Below are 19756 nucleotides of genomic sequence, written 5' to 3'. Positions count from 1 at the left end.
ATTATGGAGAGCTGGAATCTTGTTGATCCCTAGCGGAATTATCTTGGGCTGCTTTTAGTTTTCATTTATTTATTTATTTATTTATTTATTTGCTTTTAGTTTTCTTAGCAGCCATTCATTGTCGGCACCTTCGTCTGACTCTATCAGCTACCCTTCCGTTGCTGTGATAAAACACAGTGACAAAGACAACTTAGAGAAAGAAGCGTTTATCTTGGTTTATGGTCCCTGCTGGATTAGAGTCCCCATGGTCTGAATTGTGGCAGCAAGCTGCAGGTTTGGTCGCCGGAACAGGACACTGAGGATTCATGTTGTCAAATGCAGGCGGGAAACAAGAGAGAGCAAACTGGATGTATGGAGGGGAGGCTTTTACGTCTCCAAGATTACCCCGAAAAATGTACCACTAGCATGGCTACAAACGCCTCCAATTGGGCAGTTGTCAGACACTAGGCTGGCAGGCAGGGACTAGAAAGAACCTGATAAAAGCCATTGTCTCCCTGTGGGCTAGCACTCATAGTGTCAGAATGCTACTGAGGCTGCGGAGAAAAGTCATCAACTGTTACTGGGCCGTGGACCCTGTGCACTACAATACTGAGCGGCCTTGTGAGAGACGCCCATGTTGCAATAGTGGCATGTTAGTGAGGAAAGCAACTGCTGTCTGATTGGCTCTGAAGTCTGCTCCATGGGAGAGAATGCATGGCTAACACTGCAGAACTGATCCAAAGCTTATGGCTAGAGAGGTCATAGGCCCTATGCGGGGATCTACGACTGATGTTTTGTCAAATGGGCGCATAATTAAACCGAGTTCTAAGTATTTATGACATTAATTTGTGTGTGTGTGTGTGTATGCCACTATGTGGTGATCAGAGGATCAGAGGATAATCTGCAGGAATTTGTTCCCATTCCTCCTCATGGGTCCTGGGGAGTGAACTCAGGTTTTCAGGCTTGGTGACAAACCTCTTCTTACCAGTGGAGCCATGTTGCAGGCCCTGAATGCTTAATGTTTACGCGTACAAGCAAGTGCAGCTCTCAGACGTGGTCAGGACGTCTTTCAGCAGTGTCTTAATTAGGGTTTGCTGTGAAGAGACACCATGACCACGGCAACTCTTATAAAGGACAGCATTGAATTCGGGATGGCCTACAGTTTCAGAGGGTCAGTCTATTACGTCATGGCAGGAAACACGGCAATGCGCAGGCAGACATGGTGCTAGAGGAGCTAAGAGCTCTTTGTCTTGAATCTGCAGGCAGCAGAAGTGAAGTTGCTTGAGTGTCTGAGACCTCAGAGCCCGCCCCCACAGTGACACACTTCCTCCAGCAGGGCCACATCTACTCCAACAAAGCCACACCTCCTAATAGTGCCACTCCCTATGGACCCATGGGGGCCATTTTTATTCAAACCACCACAAGCAGTGAGCTCTGGCCAAAATGGGGACTCATATAAGTTGTTGAAGTGTTGAGAGTAAGTGATTGCTGAGTGCTTGGCCCTAACTGGGACATTGATGTCACCCCCTCTGAGGGCCAGGAAACATTGTAAAGAGGGCATGGAAAGACTGCTGGAATGGAAGAATGGGGAAGAGTGTAAAGCGCTATCTGTGTTGTCACGTTTCGCAGCTTCTATTGTGAGGTGCTTCCCCTGGCTAAGCCACACATAAGAAGGGGTCTCTTTACTCCAGAGTCCTAAGCCTTCTTGGGTTTGACATTGAGACAACATTGCCAAAGTCAGGTGTGGTAGGTCACATCTGTAGTCAGTCCTGGGCTGCAGAGGCTTAGCCCAGTGGCAGCTTCTGTTAGGATTCCTGGGCCTCTCAGTGGTGGGAGGGATGTTGGGCCTCATGGGGTGGCAGAAATGGCCTGTCCCAGTGGTGTCCTGGAGAACATTCCAGAAACAGAGTGATGTGGGGAAGGTGTGAAAGGATGTGTACATTACATCGTTGAAATGGAGGAGTGTTGGGCTGGAGAGATGGCTCAGAGGTTAAGCACGCTGACTGCTCCTCTGGAGTTGCTGAGTTCAATTCCCAGCAACCACATGGTGGTTCACAGCCATCTATACTGTGATCTGATGCCCTCTTCTGGCCTGCAGGTGTACAGGCAGAGCACTGTATACATACATAATAAATAAATAAATAAATAAATAAATAAATCTAAAAAAAAAGAAAAAGAAAAGAAGAAATGGAGGAGTGTTCAGTTAGAGGCTCTGGGTGGTCGTCCAGTGTTAGTTGCGCTCATGAACTTGTGTGATTTGTCTGTCTATCAGGTTCAGACAATGAATTACGTGGGGCAGTTGGCCGGCCAGGTGTTTGTGACAGTGAAGGAGCTCTACAAGGGCCTGAACCCTGCCACGCTGTCGGGATGTATCGACATCATCGTTGTCCGCCAGCCCAATGGCAGCCTGCAGTGCTCCCCTTTCCACGTCCGCTTCGGGAAGATGGGTGTCCTGCGCTCCCGGGAGAAAGTGGTGAGGCCTGCCCCCCCACGGGTGCTGTTTCCTGTCCTGAGCTCTCAGAATCACCAAGATGTAGAGTTGCATAATTTAATGCTCGCTAATGATCACATTGTTCCGGTTACCACAGCAGTGTCCGTTACTCTGTGACGTGAGGCACACCCTCGCTGCTTATCAGGTCTGAGGTCAGGAGACGCATGGGGCGGGGCCTGGTGGCTTGTTAGGCCTTGTCTCAGGAAAACTCAAGGCTTGAAGGTCACCTGACCACCCACACCCTCCTGTGCCTGAGCACTGGTTATATGCTCTCAGTTGGGGCTACCAGGCAGAGCCCTTCCAGGCGCTCTGGTTCCCTTTCCACATGGTGGCTGCTTATGAGGGAATAGGTGGGCATGATGGTTTTATGGCCTGATTTCAGAAGCCCTATGGGAGTTACTTCTCTATTCTACTGGTTGGGTGGCAATCACAGGCTTCCTCATCCTCTGAGAGAGGGGAAGTGAGCATACAGGGGGAGAGTGGGAAGGTTCTGGATCAGCATTGGAAGTATTAAAAGGGCCAGTGTAGCCATGTTTGGAAACCCAAGTTCCCTCCCCGCCTCCCCAGCACACAAGGCAGGTGTGCTTGAATTAGGGGCACCATCTGAGACTTGGGGTACTTTGAGGGGAGCTCACTGTGTTCTTAACCGACTTCTGCCTTCAGGTGGACATAGAAATCAATGGGGAGTCTGTGGATTTGCACATGAAGTTGGGAGACAATGGAGAAGCCTTTTTCGTTCAAGAGACTGACAACGATCAGGTGAGGAGGGCTAGGTGTCCAGGGTCGCTCCAGCGTGTGGAAACAACATCAGGCAGGTCTGAGGAGAAGGAATTCTGGGTGCTTTGTTGGGTAGATGCTGGGGTCAGAGGGAAGACTTGCTTCCCTGTCAGAGGAACTCAGTCAGGCATGCCGAGGCCACAGAGACCCAGTCCTGGCCTGCTTCAACTAGCTTGCCATTTCTAGGAGACAGAGGGACTGACATTGTACACTGGCCAAACTATGTGCCAGTGTGACAAGTCTGAAAGGACTGAGTCCCCTCATTTTCATTTAGTAAGTGACTAAATCCTTTTTGTTTTCTATTCCTGTTGTTGTGTGTATGCGGAGTATGTGCGTATGATGTACGTTCATGTGTATGTATGTGCCCATGCTCGGACATGTTGAGGCCAGAGGAGGGCGTTGGGTGTCTTTCTCTGTCACTCTCTGCTGTAGTTTTGAGACAGGGTCTCTCATGGGACTTGAAGCTTGTTGCTTTGGTGAGTCTGACTGGGCACTGATCCCTGATGATCTTCCTGTGGCGGATCTCCAATGCTGGAGTTACAGGCAAGTGCGCCATTGTGCCCACCTCTTAGGTGGGTGCTGAGGATTTGAACTTAATCCTCTTACCCATGATCTCTTGACCGTGTTATCCCACACATCTCACCTATCACAGGTCAGTGGTTTTTAGTCTGTTCATAGATTCACGCAGCCACCATTCTGGTGGATTTCAGAATGCTTTAATCACCTGAAAAAGAAATGTCACATCTTGAACATACCCTCTTATTTGGATTCAGCCAGTCTCTCCCAGCACCCGAACCCAAAGCAACTGCTAAGTTATCTTGTGTACAAATTTCCTTATTTTGAATTTTCATGCAAACGAAATACCGTTGGATGCCATGCTTGTGCCTGGTGCCTTTGACTTGGCGCAGTGTTTCAAGCTTGAGCTGTGTAGTCACACATGCCTGAATTTCAGTTTTATTATTCGTTTAGTTTTGTGTGTGCACAGTCCACAGCATGTGTGGATGTCAGAGGGCACCTTCCGAGAGCTGGTTTTCTCCTTCCTCGGTGTGGACCCCAGAGATGGAACTCCCAATTGTCAGGCTCAGCAGCAGGTGCTTTGCCCACTCAGCCAACTTTTGGGCCCAAACTGTTAGTATTTTCAGTGGCTGAATGGTTTGATTACATTTTGGTTTACCTAAGTCACCTCTCGAGGGACTCTTGGGTTGTTGCCACCTTTTGGCTGGTGTGAGTAATGACGTTGTGAACATTCATATTCCAGTTTCTGTGAGAACATGCACTTTGGTCCCCTGTCCCCTCCCCAGCTATGCCTAGGAGTGAAATTACTAGGTTGTGTGACGTTTAACCCTTTGAGGTTCTGGATCTGGGGAGATGACTCAGTGGTTGAAGAGTGCTTGCTCTGCAAGTTTGAGGACCTGAGTTTGAATCTCTAGTACTCAGCTTAAGAAAAGCTCAGTACACGCCTGCAACTTTAGCCTTGTGGGGCAGAGACAGACAGATCCGGAGAACCTGCTGCCTGGCCATGCAGCCTAGCTAAGGCTGCCAGCTTCAGGTTCAGTGAGAGGGAGTCTGTCTGAATGCAGTGGGGTGGAGACCGGTAGAGTGAGATAACCAGCAGCCTGTCCGGGGCTCCCGTGAAGCAATCTTGTGAATGGGTTCCTTGCTAAACCCACTTAAGCTGGTTCCTTCTTGGGAAGGAGGCTCTGCTGGAGCCTCAAACACTAAAACCAGTGTCTGCAATTTTTAACTGCCCCAGGCAGGTGCCTCCCTGTTACCTACCGGAGGAACAGCTTCCAGGCTGGAAGCCAAGGGCCGCTCCTGCCCTGCTGTCTCAGGTAGGCCCCACAGCCTCCAGGCGACTCCTGTCTAAATGCGAAGCCCTGAGTTTACTAGTTGAGATTATTGTAACCTCCCATTGCTCCTGGCGCTGGGAGATGAGGAATCCATGGGGACTCATATGCCATAGAGGCTCTATACCAGCTGGCCAGCTCAGCATCGGTGGGTGCCTGGGAGCTTGTGGGAAGCTGAGACCTGCATTTTGCATCATCAATTGGCCTGTATACTTATACCAGCTCTGCTCCTCAACATTTCTTCCTGAGGACTCCCTGTCTCCTACCTCACTGGCTACACAGATAGATTTGCTCCAGAATGACAGGCCCGTCAACTGAGTTGTCATCTGGATTTTTTTTTCTCTTTTTAAAAATAAAGACTGGGTCTTTATTTTTAAAGACAGTCCCAGGACTGTGATATGAACACACACACACACACACACACACACACACACACACACTCTCTCTCTCTCTCTCTCTCTCTCTCTCTCTCTCGTCTCTCTCTCACCTGTTGAAACCTACTCACATTTACTCTGACACGATAAAATGTAAAACTGTGTCCGGGTCCCAGCAGCAGTGTCATGTGTCATGACTCTGCCCTCATTTCTCTCTTCCCTGGATATTTCAGGTGAGTTTTGATGGTTTGAAATCACAGGTAATGAATGGCCTGACTCTGTTATGATTATATAAATGCTGTGTTCAGTACAAAACAGTGTCTGAGGAGTTGATGACTCTGAAATGTTGGGTTGTCCTGCTGTGACTCTTTCCCAAGTAAGTCTTTTGTCATGGCTCTTCTCCTTTACTGTATTAATGAGACTCTTGGGCACCTGTCCTGTTTAGGAAGTCATCCCTGTGTACCTGGCCACGTCCCCCATCCTGTCAGAAGGAGCTTCTAGAATGGAAAGCCAGCTGAAAAGAAACTCTGTGGATAGACTCAGGGGCCTGGATCCCACCATGACTGCCCAGACCCTGCCTCCCAGCGACACTCCATCTGCTGGTTCCCTGGGGAAGAAGAGAAGGAAAAGGAGGAGGAAGTCTCAGTTGGACAATCTGAAAAGAGATGACAATATCAACACGTCTGAGGATGAGGACATGTTTCCCATAGAGATGAGCTCTGATGAGGAAACAGTACCGATGGATGGGAGCAGGTGAGGGAAGTGAGGAGACAGGGTCTGTGTTGCAGGGGCATCAATTAGTTTCTTTCCTTTTTTGACAAGTTGAACTGAATTTGCAGTTGAAGATCACCTTGGAATCCTGATCATCATGCCTCTTGCTCGCAAATGCTAGCATTACAGGCATGCACCATCATGCTCTGTTAAATGGGCTGGATTTAAAACCCATGCTAGGCATGGGCTGGATTTGAACCTGGGTTTCATGCATGCTAGGCAAGCACTCTACCAACTGGACTCTATCTCTAGTCATAAACAAGCTACTTTTTAAATGCTTTTTCTTTTCATTCTTCTGTTGGGTATCTTAGACTGAATTTTCGTGATCAAGTAGTGGGCCCAACTTAGAGAGGAATAAATCCTCGCTCTAGTTTCTTAACCTGGGACACAGTTGGTCATTCCGTGCTTCTGGGCGGATAACATCAGCTTTCTGAAATAGAGTGAAGAAACAAGAGCCAGCAAATGAGCATTTCATGAACAAAACTGTTTCCTCAGGACTTATTTATTTACTGGTGCTGGGGATCACATCTGCGGCATTGTGCATGTTCAGCCATCGCTGTGTCCTGGGTCCTACCCTTTACTCCTCACTGGCTGTTCCAAACCCACTTATTGTTCTCTGAGCCCTAACTCTGCCTGTGACCTTGAGGCAGATCTACAGGTATCTGCAGGTCAGGAGGGTGTGTGGTCCACTCGGTGCTAAAGACCACTGGAGCCCACACTAACTCTATACTTAGCAAACCGTTCCATCTTAATTTGAATTATGCCCCCAATTTGTGAGCTTCTCTCCTTTTATATATCTTTGCTTCTAAGACTGTTGCCAAGCTCAGTGTGGATGTATGTATCTTGGTGGAAAAGCCAGTTTTGTTGTTATTGTTTATTTTTATTTTTTATTTTTGTTTTTGAGACGGGGTTTCGCTGTGTAGCCTTGCCTGTCCTGGACTCTCTTTGTAGATCGGACGAACTCACAGAGATCCGCCTGCCTCTGCCTCCCAAGTGATGGGACTAAAGGTGTGTGCTACCACTCCCGGCTAAAAAAGCCAGTTTTGAAAACTAAATTCTTAAAGAATAGTTTCTGTTTCTGATGTTTATAATTGCACGTGGCTTTTGATAATTTTTATGTCTTGTTAACATAAAGCAGATATAAGGAACATCAGGAATGGAGTATTTCTCGCCTTCATTGTTCAGAGCAAACTAGATAACCTTGAACTTCTGATCCTCCTGCCTCTACCTCCCAAGTGCTGGGATGTAAGCCACCACACCCCTTTTTGTGGGGCTAGGATGGAGCTCAGTTCCATGTATCCTAGGCGAAGGACCCATAGAGCTGCATCCCTAGGTCCTCAAATATCTATATTGGCCTATTTTAGATGTTGGTTGGCATCATTGCCTCCCCTAACTGTAGCCTCTAATCTGCTGTGGATACAGAGGCTGTTTGGCTTGGGCTGGTTATAATGGCCTTTTCTTTGTGACTTTCAAGTCTAACACCTGGCCACAGGTGCTTCCTGCAGCATCAGAAGTATAGACAAATGGCCTCTGCAGGTGTAGGCTCATGAGCCAAGAAGTTTTACAGTCATGTTTAATTCAAAGATACATGTGATCAATGCCATTTATTTCTCTGGTTAGACATGAGGCATGCTCTGTGGGGGCTTATTCTGGAACACCTGGATATAGTTCCAGTTCACCTGCCTCTCAGGATCTGGTGAGGGGAAATGTGAAAGGTGACAAGATGCTGTGGTACAAGCCAGGTGTGGTAGCATACACCAGCAAGCCCAGAACTGGGGAGACTGAGGCAGGAGGATCACAAACTTGGGTGATTTAGTGAGACCCTATCTCAAAATATAAGAGCTATTGCTCAGAGGTAGAGTACTTCTGCCTATCATGTGTGAGTTCTGGATTCCATCCCCAGTTGTGCTCCCGCACGCCCCACCCCCCAAAGACACACGCACACGCACATGTGCACACACACTCGTGCGCGCACACACACACACACATGCACAAGGATTTACAGTGACACACACATAGGTGAAGATGCTACAGTGGTACACACACACTCCTGAGGATACTACACTGAACACACACACTCCTGAGGTTGCTGTGGTCACACACACACACACACACACACACACACACACACACACACACACACCAGAGGATATTACCAGAGGTACACACACGCTTGAGGAAGCTATGGTAGTACACACACTTGATGCTAAAGTGGTACATGCACATGCTTGAGGATGTTAGAATGGTACATACACATGCTTTAAGGATGCTACAGAGGCACATGCACATGCATGAGGATGCTGCAGTGGTACACACACACACATCGTTGAGGATGCTGCAGTGGTACACACACACACATCGTTGAGGATGCTACAGAGGCACATGCACATGCTTAAAGATGCTACAGTGGTACTTCATTGGTGTAGTCATGTGCTCATGCTCTGGTAAAATCATTTTGAGTTTACAATCCACCCAAGGCAGATGCTCAAACAGTTTATATGGGCTGACGTTTTTGCCTTTCCCATTTCTGTCTCTACGTTCTAGAATGTGCCTGAGTGTGTGACGGAGGTCATGCTCACTAATGAAGCCCTTAGATGTGGTCAGGGAGAAACCTGGCTCTATTATGAACCTGCCCTTGGTAATTTTTTGCCTTTTTTTTTTTGAAATCTCTTCAGAACTCTTCCTAACGATGTACCACCATTTCAAGATGATAATCCTAAGGAAAACCTCCCCTCAATTTCGGCGTATCCCCAGTCAGCATCATACCCCAATTCAGACAGAGAGTGGTCCCCCAGCCCCAGGTAAGTTGCTATGTATGTCAGAGGTTGCCTTTTCTAGTCTAGAGGATTAGAAGTCAGCTATAGGAAGCATGTCTAAGAAAATAGTGAAACAGAAATTAAAACTGAAAATAATTAGGATCAGAAAAGCTTCAGTGTGTGTGTGTGTGTGTATGTGTGTGTGTGTGTGTGTGTGTGTCTGTGTGTGTGTGTGTGTCTGTGTGTGTGTGTAGGTTAGGATTGAATGTGGGAGGTGAACAAAGCTCAGACTTGCATTGAACTGAGACTCCATCTCAGACACATTACAGGGTTCTGTGGGGGAAGGCACAGCAGGAGGAAAAGAGACCTGCTGAGTTACCCAGTGCCCCTTGACAAGCCGGAGAGGACAACAGGGTCAACGTGGCTTTGGCTCTTAGCCTTGAAATGAAGCTCAGATGCGGGGACATTGCTATGGAGGGCCTCTGATGTCACTAAGCACTGTCAGAGGGATGCTGCCCCATCATTAATCCACTCTGCTGGATTCAAGACCACACACTTCCCTGAAATGTCCTTTCCTTTTGTGCTAGAGTGCCCATGTGTGCCCAAGAACCGAGCTGCAGCTACATAGAGCACAAGTGATCTTCCTGACAACTCTAGAACCTTTCAGATGCATGAAGCCTATGAGAACAGGGAGGCTCTGGAATGGGTCTGCCAAGAACCTAGAAGGGCAGAGATCCAAATCCTGTGTTCTCCATGGGACTGGCTCAGCCCTGCTAGGTTGAAAACTCGCTGGTTCTTGGGTGGCAGACAAATCCTGGGCATGATAACAATTTGTGGCCTCTAAGGGACCACAGCTTTAAATGCCATGTCGGGTGGAGGACAGGTTGTTAACTTGCTCAAGATGCTTGGGGGTGTGGAGACAGTGAAAAAGAAGTCGAGAAACATGATGGTTGTGGCACCCTTGACCTGTTCCACCTGACACTGCCTTGTCAAAGCAGCCCTCTTGGTTACAGTTGGCTTAGGGTCATATTGAGAATCAGGCTGCAGCAGTAATGTTATTTGCCAGGGGATGGGATTGGGTGGGTGTTACCTGTTTAGAGATCAGCCCTTCCATTAAGCACCTAATGCTTAGCTCCATGTGTGTAGTTTAAATGTTTTCTGTTAGACATGTTGTTTTAATTTCTTCTCCTATTGCTGTCATAAAGTAATGAGTTGTCGACAAAAGCAACTTAAGGGAGAACCAGTTTATTTTGGCTCACAGTTCACCATGGCAGGGAAGTCAGGGTGGAGCTTGGAGCAGTGGGTCACATGGTGTCCACCAACAGAGAGAGAGAGAGAGAGAGAGAGAGAGAGAGAGAGAGAGAGAGAGAGAGAGAGAAATGCATGCTGTCACCCAGCCCCCTTTCTCCATTCATGGAGTCCATGATACCATAGGGATTGGTGCTACCCACAGTGGCTGGGTCTTCCAGCCCAGTTAGCCAAATCGAAGTAATCCTCCACAGTAGCCCATCTCCAGGTCATTATAGATTCTGTCAAGCTGACAATTTACACTTAACCACCACACATGCTTAAAAGATTTCTTAAAAAAAAAAAAAAAATAGGTGAAGAAATTAGGGCTGGAGAGATTGCTCAGTGGTAAAGAGCAGCACTTCTTACTCTCCCAGAACACACACTGGGTGCCTCCCAATTGTCTGTAACTCCTGTTTCAGGAATCCCATGCTCTCCTCTGGTCTCTGTGGACACCTATACCTACATGGCACACATACATACACAGAGGCACACATATAGATGAATAAAAATAAACCTGTATAAAACATGACTTTTTATGTTTATACATTTTATGAAAACAGGAAATTAATTTCAAAAGTAGATTTTATTCAGCTGACATTTCACAGAGTAGCCCACTTAAAAACATTAATGTGATATTTCAAATCTTGTCTTTATAATAAATCTTTAACATTAGTGAATCAATCTTCATATCCAGTGCATGCCAGTTTCAACCAGCTGCCAGGATGGCATCTCTAGGATGCTGGAACCTCGTGTGTTCTTATCTTCAGTAGGAAATTTACTGGTTAGGGGGGATAATCCCCATGAAGAGAAAACTTAATGATTTGGGAAGAAAACAGTGCAGGATATTTAGAACCTGCTAATCAATTGAAAAACCTGTTCATTAACCTGAAGAATGCTAAAGAAATGTTTAAAACACCCTGGAGAGTCTCTCTGTCTTTCTTGTTTGCTTCATGAGTCCAGGATACTGATGGCATCAGATTAAGTGACTGTTGTCAAATGGATTACACATCAGGATAAGTGGACGCTTTTATGTCCACACGCAGAATGATGCGTTTTATTAAGGAAACAATAGATAGAACTCATGTTCAAGTCTTTAGAACATGTAGTGCTGAGCTTCAACCAGACATGAGCGATCTTGTCTTGGCTAAGGGGACAAGGATGAAATGGGGACAACAAATAGGTCTTTTGGCAGCTTCGTGACTTTGCATCCCAGAAAGTTCACGCTGATGGGCTGGGGAGGTGGTGCAAGTTAGTGAGTGCTTTCCTAGCCTATGTGGAGCATAGTGGTTTATGCCTATATCCCCAGCACAGGGGAAAGGGGTGAAAGTTCAAGCTATATAGCCAGTTGAGGCGAGCCTAGGTAACAGGAGACCCTGCCTCAAAAGAAAGTTCATGTTGATTTCATACTGATTTCAACCTAGACACTCCTTTTGCTGTTTAACGGCTAAATGTTTTTATTTCTTACAGTTGTTAGTGTTGAGAGCAGCCAAAGCGGAGATAGGAGATTTTATTGAACTGACCTGTGATTTTTTTTTCCTCCCTTTCTTTCCGTTGTGTATCTTCGGGTGCCTCCAGCAGCCTGGTAGATTGCCAGAGGACTCCCCCTCATGTGGCCGTGGGAGTTCTTTCTAGCTCTTGTCCTCTACAGTCTTCCCACTTCCATGCTTCGGAAAGGTAGACCAGTTGTTACAGAAGCCGCGACCTAACCTCTGCGTCTTACCTTAACCCAGTGACTTGTGAAGAAACTTACTGACAGATGATATGAAGTAGACATTTTGACTTAACACTTACGATCTGTTTTACTCACTAACCAACTAACTTATGAAAACATATATACCTCCTTTCATTTTTAAGTCATAAGTAGGTGATTAGACATGTTTTTTTTTTTTTAAAAGATGTGTTTACTTTCGTGTGTATGGATGTGTGCCTGCTTGTATGTCTGGGTACCACATGCATACAATGCTCAAAGAGTCCGGAAGAGGGAGATGGATTCCCCTGGAAACTAGAGTTACAAAGGATTGTGAGTGACCATGTGGGTACTGGGAGTTTAACCTGGGTCCTCTGGAAGAGCAGCATGTGCTCTTAACCACTGAGCCCTGATTAGAGCATTCCTCAGATGGTCTGGCTTGGCTTGCTGCCTGACCCTGTGGGTGGCCTTGACAATCAGGACAAGGAACCTGAGACTGAGAGATGGTCTTTTCTGTGGTGGATCACGTTGACAGACAAGTCTATGAGCTATTTTTAGAATGCCACTTTAGTATATAAGTCAAGCCACTAACTATAAATATTTAAACAACCCACTAGGCTGTCTGTATAATGGATTCAGATACTCCACAGAATTTCTAGAACAGAATTTAGAAGAATAGCATAGGATCTGTCTTAGAGCATGACTTGTGTTTTTATTAGGGCCAGGTGCTTTGAGATTTCTTCTCTCGTCCCTCAGTATTGTTTATTTTCTGGCCATTCCCCTTCTGCTTTTGAAACATTATTATCAAAGGAAGCACTGATTAATTTCTATCTGGGAAATTTTATTTGACTTAAAATTTAAAATTTGACTTCACATTTAATTATATTGACTGACCCTCCCACTCTACCCCACCCCAAGCCCTGTGGATTTTGTTTGTTCTTTTGAAAACAGGATCTCACTAATGTAGCCCTGGCTGGCCTAGAACTTGTGAATACAGAGACATCTGCCTGTCTCTGCCTCTTGAATGCTAGGGTTAAAGATGTGCACTGCCATACCTGCCTCCCTTTCCCCTGTGTGTGAGCCTGTCTGTATGGTTTTGTGCATGTGTAAGTGCAGCCCAGAAGTGGGTGCTGGGTCCCCTCGAGTTGGCGTTACAGGTAGTTGTGCGCTGCCTGATATGAGTGCAAGAGCAGTCTACTCTCTTAACTGTTCCACCTCTAGCCATTTCTCAAGCTCCCCTGTGTGGTGTAGGTCCTCTGTTGTAGAAGCTCTCATGGTGTGTGTGTGTGTGTGTGTGTGTGTGTGTGTGTGTGTGTGTGTGTATGCTGTAGGTGTGATGTATAGGGTTTCAGTGTAGAAGCGCTCATGGTATGATTTTCGAGGAGCCTCCTCCTCACAGACTGAGCCAGAACATGAGGGCATGTTCTATGGCTGTATGCTTTCATTGTAGAGATCAGTGGTCAGCAGGTTCCAAGGGAAAGGGGGTGCCCTTTATACCTCACTGTGAAACAAAGGCCAAGTAGCCTGTAGTCTGGCTTCATGGAAGCCCCAGGGTCCAGGCTAGCTATGTAGAAAACCTGTCAAAGAGACATGTTACATGTGGCAGCGGTGTGAAATGCACTATGAGGGCACTCTCCTTGTACCAACAGGAAGCACCATCTTGAGTTGGAGATGAGACTTGACTTAGATAAGCGAGACTCCATGCAGCCAGGGGAAGAGATAGGGTCTGTGGAGACGCCGGTTTCCTGATTTGTGTAAAAGGGCTGCGTTCCTCTTGAGGAAGTGGTGCGTGAGAATAAAGAGAAGAGAAACTTGAGTTCCATTTCTTGCTGCCTCGTGGCTTGGTGTCAGTCAGAATCTCAGACCTAAGTTGATTCTTCTGGCCCGTTAATTTGGCTGAGCAGACACAGGGCTTGGTTCAAGTGTTGGAAGTGAAAATGCACACTGTGACTTAACCAGCTGGAGAGTGAGCAGTGCAGTGGGGTGACACAGAAAGCCTTTCAGTATGTTCCTGGAGACAGCTGCCTCGTGACCCAGCGTAATGAAGTTGGCACGCAAGATGTTTTCCCTGTTCTCAAAGTCAGTGTTTAAACCTGGGACAGAGCATCAGCTGGTCAGGACCCTTTTGTACTGGCCTGAAAGCGGAGGTGCTTGATCGGAAAATGAGAGCGCAGGGGAGAAGCCTGGGTGTGACATAGGACAGCAGTTTGTACCCAAGAGCCCTCCTCCCTTTTCATCTCTCTTTGCACCCCTGTTTTGTCTCCCTTCCTCCTCCTCCTCTTCTTTTATTAGTTTTTATTTTTAGAATTTCAAGTTCTGATTATATTCCTTGCTCCTCTCAGTTTATAGCTACTTCCTTTTTTTGTTTTTTTGTTTTTGTTTTTTGAGACAGGGTTCTCTGTGTAGCCTTGCCTGTACTGGACGCGCTCTGTAGACCAGGCTGGCCTCAAAGAGAGATCCACTTGCCTCTGCCTCCCTGAGTGCTGGGCTAACAGGCGTGGGGCACCTGTTGGGCAGTTTCTGTTTTGTTTTGTTTTGTTTTTAATCCTCCAATTTGGCTACAAGGCTGGTCACCTTGTTGGATGTGGTGTATACTGACCTCTGGTGGCCAAAGGAAGGATTGTCAGAGGGAACAGCCCCAGAGATATATATTCTGGGTTATTAGAACTGTTGACTCTGGGACAAAACCAAAGATTTTTCTTTTCTCATTCAAATCATGGGTTTGTGTTTTCTTAAGTCCCTCAGGCTCTCGGCCTTCAACACCAAAAAGTGATTCTGAGCTGGTCAGTAAGTCTGCGGACAGATTGACACCAAAGAATAACCTGGAAATGCTCTGGCTATGGGGTGAATTGCCACAGGCTGCAAAGGTAATCCTTTTAATCTCAGTCCTGTGGTACATTGAGGGTTTCTTTTCTTTTAAACATTTAAAATTTATATATTCACTTTACATCCCAATCATAGTCCCCTCCGTCCTCTCCCCCTGGTCCCTCCCTCCCACCCTCTTCCCCTTGTTCCCCCTCCCCTTCTCCTCAGAAAAGGGGAGCCTTCCCTCACCAACCCACCTCAGCATATCAAGTCGCATCAGGACTGTGCTCCTCTTTACCCACTGAGGCCAGGCAAGGCAGCCCGGTTAGGGTGAAGTGATGGAAAACAGACAACAGAGTCCATGTCAGTGACAGCACCCACTCAACTTACTAGGGGACCCATATGAAGACTGAGCTGCCTGGCTTGAGCGATGGCTCAGCTGTTAAAGGCTAGGCTGTCAACCCAAAATATAAGAGTTTGGTTCCCAGTACTCACGGCTGTCTCTCCAGCCACCTTTAAAAAAAAAAAAAAAAAAAAAAAGACTGAGTTGCCCATCGGTTATCTGTGTAGGGAGCCTAGGTCCAGACCGTGTCGGCTTTTTGGCTAATGCTTCTGTCTCTGTGAGCCCCCATGGGCCTAGGACAGTTGACTCTGTTGGTCTTCTTGTGGTATTCTTGTCCCCTCCGGGTCCTTCTAGTCTTTCTCCCAACTCCTCCACAAGACTCCCTGAGCTCTGCCTAAAGTAAGCTCCAATTGGTGGAATTAGCATCCTAGCATTGCAAAGGGATGTACTACCTGGGTGCTGACTCAGTGAATATGTGTATTTTGAACATATGAACCTACACTGTATATCACAATTAATGCAAAAGCAGTAAAGAGAATAACACAGCCTATGTATAGACCCTAGGTCAGTGGTGCCCGGAAAGGTGTCATAGAAATGAATGCATTGAATCTGAGCCCTCTGGAAGAAAGGCTGAGCTATCTGGGAAGGTCACAATCTGCTTAGACTCATGTTCTTTACCAAAAAAACCATTGGGTGGGTGGGTGGGGGGGGGTGCAGTAGAGACCAGGAGAGGTTGATGGAATGAAAAGGAAAGAACTGGGCCTCAGAAGTAGGAGTATGGCGTGTGACGGCTCTGGCTCTTCTGTGGTGAATGGGGGGTCCTTTATAAGGGCAGTGGGTGGGTGGTGGTGCAGATGGGGAGTTCCACAGACCATTAATTGACCTCTTGTGCTTTGGTTCCTCAGTTTTTCTCTTTACCTGGTCCTTCAATGTTCCTCAACCCCCACCCTCTTTTTTTTCCCCTCCTTTCTTATAGTCATCTTCTCCACACAAGATGAAAGAGTCCAGCCCCTTAGTGGGTCGGAAGATCTCTGATAAAATTCACTTTCAGGCCATTCATAGTGAGTCATCAGACACTTTTAGTGACCAGTCACCAACAGTGGCCCGGGGGCCTCCCATCCACGAGAGTAAGGCTCAGATGGAAGTGCAGTTTCTCAATGAGGAGGATCTTGAGGCCTTAGGAGCGGCGGCCCCACCTTTACCAGTGGCTGAAGAGCTCAAGCCCCCAGCTGCCAGCACTACACAGACAACGAGCAAGACAGATTCCCCTTCCAGGAAAAAAGGTATGGAGCTGAGCCTAGGGCTCCCAGCTTGCACCGAGGCACGCTGCACACCAGTCACACTCCAGCTCCATCCAAAGTTTTAAGCAGGTCAGAAGAGCCCCAGATCCATGACATCTGTCGTGTTTAATCTTCAATCTGTGCTCTCTTACCAGGCAAGGAGATTGAGTGTCCCTTGTCCTAGTGTAGGGCCAGACTTGTGTCTATGTTCCCCATCCATGTCAGCAACAGTGGAGCCTGACGGGCTCACCATCCGTGCTGTGTAGTGATAATGCTGAGCCACACCCTGATTGGCCAGGTAGTTTGGTGCAGCACGGTGGGTTGGTAGGAGCCAGCTACACAATCCTCAGCAGGGAGCGGAGAAGTCTATGGACACGGTGCCCTGAGACCCATCATGCAGCCGTAGGGATTCTGTACCTTAGAGTGTCAGCAGAGAAGTATTCAGGCAAGGTTTTGTCAACTGCAACTAACAGTTACGGTAATCATGGTGACAGCTTCAGTGTTGAGGGCTTAGAGCATGTTATTCCCTCTGTGGATGAATGCTATGATGTCGCTCTATCTGGGACATGCAGAAGGGAGTTCTGCAGTGATGTGCTTGCTGGTGTCTCACTGTGTGGCTCTTGGGGGATGAGGGCAGCCACGGTACTGGGTGGCAGATCTGCACTTGGGTCTCAGATGCTGTTCTTGAAGATAGGGGCTTCTGAGTTGGTTTCTGACTTGTTCCATGCACTCTTTCAGATAAACGGAGTCGACACCTTGGAGCTGATGGCGTTTACCTGGATGACCTCACAGACATGGACCCCGAAGTGGCAGCACTGTATTTCCCCAAGAAGTAAAAGTTCTTTTCATTACTCAAACTACTTTATTATTTGCTTTTTGAGATAGAGTCTTAACGTCGTAACTATGTGGTCTACGATATCCTTGAATTTGTGGGGGTCCTCCTGCCTCAGCTTCTTGAGGCCTGGGTTTGAAGAGTTAAGCCATCACATCTGGTTGGTTGGCCATGATACCATTTTCTGTAGTCTGAGAAGAGCCCAGTTTATGTTGGTTGATCGCTGATCACTGAGGAAGCAAGGGATCTTGAAGACTCATGTTTAACCTGGGCATAACCTCGGCAAAGAGGGAGGAGGAGGAGGGAGGAGAGAGAGAGAGAAGAGAGAGAGGAGATAGAGAGAGGAAGGCAGGGAGGGAGGGAGAGAGAGAGAGAGAGAGAGAGGGAGGCAGGGATGGAGGGAGGGGGAGAGAGAGAGAGAAAGAGAGAGGAGGAGGGAGGGAGGGAGGAAGGGAGGAGAGAGGCCTTTGTGTTGTCCTTCCTGGAGAGATTCACACCCAGTCTTTGGGAGAACAACACAGCCATAGCTGGAGGACCAGTGCCCTAGTTGGTAGCAGTGGCCTCTCAGACACACACTTTCTCTGGGGTTCATTTCATAAGGGTTTGGAATGTCACAGGAGAATGTGACAGGCCATCCTGAGGTGGTTCTTAGACAAAGCTGCCCTGAGGTGACAGTAATTGTTCCTCTGAGGTTCTGCAGCTTTCTAGAGGGTCTTTGGCTATATCAGTAGGAGTGAGGGTGGAATATGCTCAGAATAGCTTCTCTTTTCCCCCTTTCAGTGGAGACCCTGCTGGGCTTCCCAAGCAAGCCAGTGACAACGGGGCCAGGTCAGCTAACCAGTCCCCACAGTCAGTGGGCAGTTCGGGCATCGACAGTGGTGTGGAGAGCACCTCGGATGGCCTGAGGGACCTGCCGTCCATCGCCATCTCCCTCTGTGGTGGCCTCAGTGACCACAGAGAGATCACTAAAGGTACTAGGCTGTACATGAGAGCACCCTCTAGTGGCTGGTCAGAAGGCGCTGGAGCTGAGGCTTTTAGGGTCAGTTCTCTATCATGTGGCTGTGGTGGGTGAGGGTGTGGAGGGTTCATTGTTCTCAGACCCCATATGTGTCTGCCTTCAGTTAGCTGTCCTCAGAGTCTGTCAGGGTGCAAGGGCCTTCAGGCAGCAAGAAGGCTATTGGGGCCATTTTTCCTCAGAGGTGATTGTTGAGCACAGTTGGGTGTCCCCTGTACCCAGGGCCAGCCCTAAAGCATGTTCAAGGAGAGCCTGTTGGGGACTCTGGGGGGTGGTGTGGGGTGGGGGGAGGCACATCAGTCTTCCTGGAACAGAGCGTTGGGAGTGTCTCGGGGGAGGGGTTGAGTCAGTTTGGGGAATTCTGGAAATGTTTTCCCACTGGGTTCCAGAGGCTGCCATGCTGGTAGGCCTTGGTGACTTACACATATCATCCACCATACTGGAAAGCAAGGGCTGAATATCTTGTGACGGGTCCATGGAGAGGCGTGCCTGAGACTCCTAGTGTAGCAGCAGTGATTGGCTGTTGAATTCCTGAACCAGACTTGATTTCTTCTGTGGTCCCTCTTCCCCTTCACTCCTGCTTTCTCCTTCCACCCGTCCCTAGTGGACTGTGTTTCTAGCTGGGCATGGTCATTGTCTTAGCACCCACACTGCTTCCTCCTCTTGTCCCAGTCACCACCATGGAGCCCCTCCTAGGCTTTGCAGACTTCTTATGCACATATTGGGTATAAAAGTAACTACTATTCACCTAGTGTAATTGTCGGTCGTCTCTGAGGCTTACTGCCTCCATCTGCTAACCTAGGCCTAGTCCTGGAAGCTTCTAGCCTCTGTACAATCTAATGTAGGCCTAGAAGGTTTCAGCCTCTGAGACTTAATGCCAAATAAACTCACCCTTTCTAGCTCTTTCTGAACTCTGGCTCAAACTCCTCTCCAAGCTGACTGATTCAAACTGGCTTCTCTCAGCTTCTGGCTGAATTGCTGTGGTTGGCCTCAAACTAACTCTAGCAATTTGTTCTAATCTTTTGGCTTTTTCTCATTCTCTGGCTCATCCTGTCTTCACCTGTGTGTAGCTTGCTCTCCCTTCTACTTGTCATTGTAAAATTGTCCTGGTGAAATTGCCCTTCCCGCTTCTCCTTTGTTTCCTCTCTTTTCTTGTGAGAGTTGGGCACATCCTATTCTGTCAGACCTTTCTCCAATTTGTCACTTTTCCTGCCACTCAATTAGACATCACTTTCAAACATGGATGCTTCCTTCTACAAATTAACTTTACCTTCATTGTTTGGGATTAAAGGTATGCACTAAGGGTATTGCTGTATCCCAGCTGGATCACACAGACCTAGAAGGTTTTTGGATGTGATCAGAGCAGTCATGTTGTTGGATTAAAATTCCTCTACAACTGGGTCCTCTCAGCCTGTTTTAGCAATTTGTTCCTTTTATCCTTCGCATCTTCTAAGACCACAGTTCTGACCACTGGATCTATTGTATTCCTGAACTGTGATGGGGCAGCTT

At 47.6% G+C, this 19756-nt stretch overlaps 1 protein-coding gene across 4 annotated transcripts in view; it reads left to right on the top strand.

Annotated features, from left to right (window-relative positions):
- Window positions 1-19756, top strand: part of Lpin1 (lipin 1) — a 107684-nt gene that overhangs the window by 59529 nt on the left and 28399 nt on the right. For 2 of the 4 annotated variants that reach the window (XM_051143553.1, XM_051143577.1), the window contains 9 exons: window positions 2252-2452; window positions 3134-3229; window positions 5914-6221; window positions 8915-9040; window positions 11861-11959; window positions 14710-14839; window positions 16097-16403; window positions 17139-17232; window positions 18013-18203. In XM_051143553.1, the coding sequence (XP_050999510.1) occupies window positions 2252-2452; window positions 3134-3229; window positions 5914-6221; window positions 8915-9040; window positions 11861-11959; window positions 14710-14839; window positions 16097-16403; window positions 17139-17232; window positions 18013-18203 (1552 nt within the window). The remainder of the gene's footprint in view (window positions 1-2251; window positions 2453-3133; window positions 3230-5913; window positions 6222-8914; window positions 9041-11860; window positions 11960-14709; window positions 14840-16096; window positions 16404-17138; window positions 17233-18012; window positions 18204-19756) is intronic. The other 2 variants (XM_051143562.1, XM_051143570.1) reach the window with 2 other exon arrangements.

Source organism: Acomys russatus, chromosome 1 (genome assembly GCF_903995435.1).
Source record: "Acomys russatus chromosome 1, mAcoRus1.1, whole genome shotgun sequence".
In the NCBI taxonomy this organism is placed as follows: Eukaryota; Metazoa; Chordata; class Mammalia; order Rodentia; family Muridae; genus Acomys; species Acomys russatus.
This window is presented reverse-complemented; position numbering and strand designations above follow the sequence as displayed.